The following is a 4,914-nucleotide window of genomic DNA, read 5'->3' on the forward strand; positions in this document are numbered from 1 at the left end:
CATGCGTATTAAGTGGTTGTCGATTTTCCATCTAACGAATACTAGTATGTCCTGAAAATGCGACATTTTAAGTTCGTAGAAATCATTGTTTGATTCGGCGAATCTTTTAATGTCTAGTAACAATAGGCCGTGGTCGTTAATGTACATTGCTACAGTCAAACATGCACATAACATGAACATGTTAGGATATTAGGAATCGATGAATCACTTAACATTCCAAGCTGCTTATAAATTTGCCAATAGATATATTTTATAACCCAAATCAACAAAAACAAAATTCGGGGTGCAACAAGTTCTCGTTAATATCTGAGGATATTTCATATATTATAATCAATTTCACAATTTTGATCGTTTCATTGCAATCAATAGCAATTTCTTACCATGAAGATCAAAAAGTGCAATCCCACCGGGGTGACATTATATTGCACCAAACTGTGATCATTGCTTTATAATTCCACGGAGAGCGTAACAAACGCTTAGGAGTGTGTGTGTAAACTACCATGAATTACGCTATAGTACGTATATGTCGGCAGAACTGTATTGAAAACATATATTAAGCTGTGCTAAATGTCTAGATACAGAAAATCAAGCTCAAACGACACACTCTTACACCCTACAATCATTAATATCGAATAAAAATAAAATAGGGAAAAAATAAAAAATAAAAAAATAAAATCGACAGAAAAATTAAAAAAACGAATTTAGTTTTTCTCATGTAAAACAATGAAGGGGAACGTACATCTCTATGGATACATTCATTTTTGAATTAGAAGGAACATTTGGTGACCTTTCGTAATATTACGCTAATGCTCCCTGAGTGAAACATATGAACAATAATTCATATTTTGGCTACCTAATTCTATAACGCTGTGTACGTATAGTGTTTGTGTCACGACTATACTGTATATTTACAGGACAATGCACGAGTCGCGTGACAGATATTGAACGGCACGATAGCCAGAAGCACAGAGTGAAGTTTAATATCTGGAGGATACAAAACACGAGTGTTAAGCCACTATTTTGGTACCTTGTCAATAACGAGCGGCCTCGGAGGTGTCACTAGAAGCTATTGAGTACTGCTAACGAGCAGAGCAAGCGGACATTAATTACAATAGATAATCTTGGTCGCCGTGGATTGACGTAACAATTATGGTACAATAATGAAATAAACAGTTTGTGTGTTCCAAATTCAGCATATTCCAATGACAATTGTAATTTTCATGGCATATAGTGTTTTTTATTATTTTTAATGGCTCTTCGCGTTTTCTATTGAACTTGTTTCAGACCTTGCCACATTATGTTTATGAATGGTTTCTCATAAACTATCTGCTTCTAAACCAATGCAACATTAGATAGGTTTAAATAAATTCTATTGTAAACAAGTGGATTATATATGGATAAGCCATTCAGTTCCAGTTGGAAAAAAGCAAGACTCGTTTTTCATGAATCATACAACTAGTTTATTTTTGGTTTTACGTTGGTTGGGGAAAAACCAGACATTATCGTAGATTGTTTTAGGTTCAGATGTCAGTTCATAAATACCATGGCGCAAATTGTATCTCTATTTCAAAGTTGAACATTGGCATGTATCGCATCTGCGCGACAGGTAGACATACTATGTAAATACAGGTTGAAAATGCACCAAGTAAGGTTTTCAAAACAAACATTTATTAAAGCTTTGCCCGCAATTGGAATGTTACAAACACAACTTTTCGTAATTCACAAGTGAATAAGTGGAAATGACGTAATCTGAATAAATGCAATGAACATTGCCCACAGTATAGATATCGACCGCGCAAAAAGTATAATCATATAATTTCAATAGTTGTAGTTGATTACGCAATCATTTATTTAGCTGCCAAGAAAAACACACGGCTTTGTTTGTTCTTTACATAAATAAATAAATACACACGACTTATGGCGAAGAGCGTATACGTTGTTTTTCTCGCTATATGCCCTTACATTCTTGATTACAAACACATTTAGCCCACCTTCGTGCAAGAATGGTACTTGAGACTAAAGACATGATCGCCGAGAGGACATGTAAGACGTTGTTGATGTCATCAGATGTTGCATTTCAACCACCGTTAGGGACAACGTATGAATTAGGTATACCAAGCGGTGTCTCAATAAAAATAAATAAATAACTAATTTACGAACTAATTGACTTTTTAATTATATGTCCCAGGTCCCATGCTAGTGCTGATTTGTCGTGAATAGTTTGTAGACTGTCTCGATTCCTTCAATTCGAAATTGATACTCTTTGCTGGATTATATGTATTGTACCATTGACGTGTTTGCCATTCCGATTATGTAGGGTCTGGACCATCTACTGTTTTTCGTCATTGTACGTTCCCTATTCACGATATACCGGAATATCTTTGAAGGCTAAACAGTCTTCGTCTGAAAAAATAATAATAATTAATTAAATAAATAAATAAATAAATAAATAAATAAATAAATAAATAAATAAATAAATAAATAAATAAATAAATAAATAAATTAATTAATTAATTAATTAATTAATTAATTAATTAATAAATTTATTAATAAATTAATTAATTAATTTAACTCCTTCGTTCGTTGAAATCATGGCCTCGATTGGATCACCGTGGTAAAAGATGCGACAGTGACAATAGTGCGAAAATGTTAAGGATAAGACAGTAACAAAGATGCGTCAGTAGCTTGATTAGTGAGATTCCCATGGAAACCATGTTGACAGTACTTTTGACCCAGAAATATCGTTTATTTGGTAATAAACAGAACGCGTCATTTCACACCTATTCGTGACAAGTAGACGATTATCGACTTTCGAATTTGAATTTGTTTTTGCAACAATATTTTAAAATGACCCTGTTACTTTTAATGATATGAAACATTAAGTGTCGAACGTTTTTTTACTTGTATAAAAGTAATTGATTGTTAATAATTGAAAATAGTCCGGGGCATGTATTTTACGACAAAGTATCTTTTGATAGGTGAATTGAATGCTAATTCCAATCATATTAAAAGTTTGAAAAGTTAATGCTGACATTGGGATGAGCTATACCGACATAACCAAATGACTATCTAGGGATGGGATGTATTTTAACTTCATATTGACAATTCGTCACATCGTAGTATCCAGTCTATTGTTACTTACCAGTAAGATCACAAAGCACAAGACTACATGAAGGCATGTAACCAATATCTAGATCGTCCACAATATCTCCCAATTTCGCTCTTTTCCCGAAATAATTCTCATTCGTCTGTCGTTTTTCAGCTTCTTCCCCAGCGAAATCATCAACGATGTCATCATTGTCAGGTCTTTTCCCGAAGTTATTTTTCACATTTGGTGCTCGTTTTCCGAAATTATTCCCATTCGACTTTCGTTTCTCGGCTTCTTCCCCAGCGAAATTTCTGAAGATATCGTCATTGTCAGGTCTTTTCCCGAAGTTATTTTTCATATTTGGTGCTCGTTTCCCGAAATTATTCCCATTCGACTTTCGTTTCTCGGCTTCTTCCCCAGCGAAATTTCTGAAGATATCGTCATTGTCAGGTCTTTTCCCGAAGTTATTTTTCATATTTGGTGCTCGTTTCCCGAAATTATTCCCATTCGACTTTCGTTTCTCGGCTTCTTCCCCAGCGAAATTTCTGAAGATATCGTCATTGTCAGGTCTTTTCCCGAAGTTATTTTTCATATTTGGTGCTCGTTTCCCGAAATTATTCCCATTCGACTTTCGTTTCTCGCCTCCTTCTGAAGATAGCGCTTCTTGATCCATTTCCAGTTCCGAAGATTTTACCGTTTCGAGTAATGCTATACACACAACCAGGCCAAGCACGCCGAAACATTTCATTTTGAATATCTGTGAACACGCATGACACAATCAAGATCACGTATTAATGTATTACTGCTGATCAATATACAAGGGCATGGAATTCATTAGCACATAATATATTAATTCAAAAAGTGGGTCTTGGAAAATAATTCCTTCTGACTACTCTTTGCGATATTGATATTGATAGTAATAGTACGAAGGAAAGATAGTATCGGTAAAGTTTACACACACGGCACATTTCAATGGTAGAATTAGATTCAATCTCAGGAAACGAATATAATTAGAAAGTACGGTACTGATTCAAAAATTGTTGCCACACATCAAGGGACACACTGAATGTATGTGAGTTTACGGCATACTGAAATGCATTGTAATAAATACTCGTGCAGTTTTTGGGACAGAGCCTAGACAAAGAGTTAGACAATACGTGAAAAGTATTAAGTGCGCCGGCTGCAATATTAGTGGAAGACATTGACTCTTATCAGTAACACATATTTCGTGTATAGTTCTGGTGAACATGCAATTTTGCTGCGAAAAATCCTACCTTATAGTGCCCAGCTCTATGAGAAAAAGACGCTACTGTTGCGAACAGCAGTCCAATATATACTAAGTATGGGATCGTTAGCGGATATTTATATTACTCACTCAGGGTAATATGACGTCAACTAGGATGTGAGTTTTTTCTTCAAAAAAGCGCCCAATTGCTTTTTACTATAATGAAGTTGAGATTGTCCGTGTACGTTATACGCATTCTTGCATTCTTCGATTCGGCTCGTTATCACATTGGTTACGAGCTATAGGTGGTTTGCTTTTAATGAGTTTTCTCGGAGTAGGAAAGTACTTAAATTAGTAGCCCGCTGAGACCGCTTGTCGTCAATAACATGTGTGAATATTACGATTACGTATATTGACATGGATAATTGTCCGTGTGTTCAATTAATTCCTGGGTGTATATCGTGATTGTTTTAACGATTCCAATTGTCAAGTCCTCGGATTGTGTTTGAAAAGCTAATTGGGACACGTACGTCGTCTTGAGAATCACTTTAAAAAATTTCAAATTGTAGCGGGTGTAATAGTTTGTATTCATTTACCATTT

The 4,914-nt window shown here is 35.0% G+C and overlaps 1 protein-coding gene across 1 annotated transcript; it reads right to left on the minus strand.

Moving 5' to 3' along the window:
- Window positions 1-1,646: 1,646 nt before the first annotated feature.
- On the minus strand, window positions 1,647-4,432 carry LOC100376990 (uncharacterized). Its single transcript, XM_002739569.4, has 3 exons — window positions 4,363-4,432; window positions 3,143-3,845; window positions 1,647-2,403 (listed from the first exon to the last, which is right to left on the minus strand). Exons 2-3 carry the CDS (start codon window positions 3,834-3,836, stop codon window positions 2,357-2,359), a joined length of 741 nt encoding a protein of 246 aa, XP_002739615.2. The 5' UTR covers window positions 3,837-3,845; window positions 4,363-4,432; the 3' UTR covers window positions 1,647-2,356.
- Between the last annotated feature and the right edge of the window lie 482 nt (window positions 4,433-4,914).

The sequence above is a fragment of the Saccoglossus kowalevskii genome, chromosome 1, assembly GCF_978046115.1.
Source record: "Saccoglossus kowalevskii chromosome 1, keSacKowa6.1, whole genome shotgun sequence".
NCBI classification, from domain to species: Eukaryota; Metazoa; Hemichordata; class Enteropneusta; family Harrimaniidae; genus Saccoglossus; species Saccoglossus kowalevskii.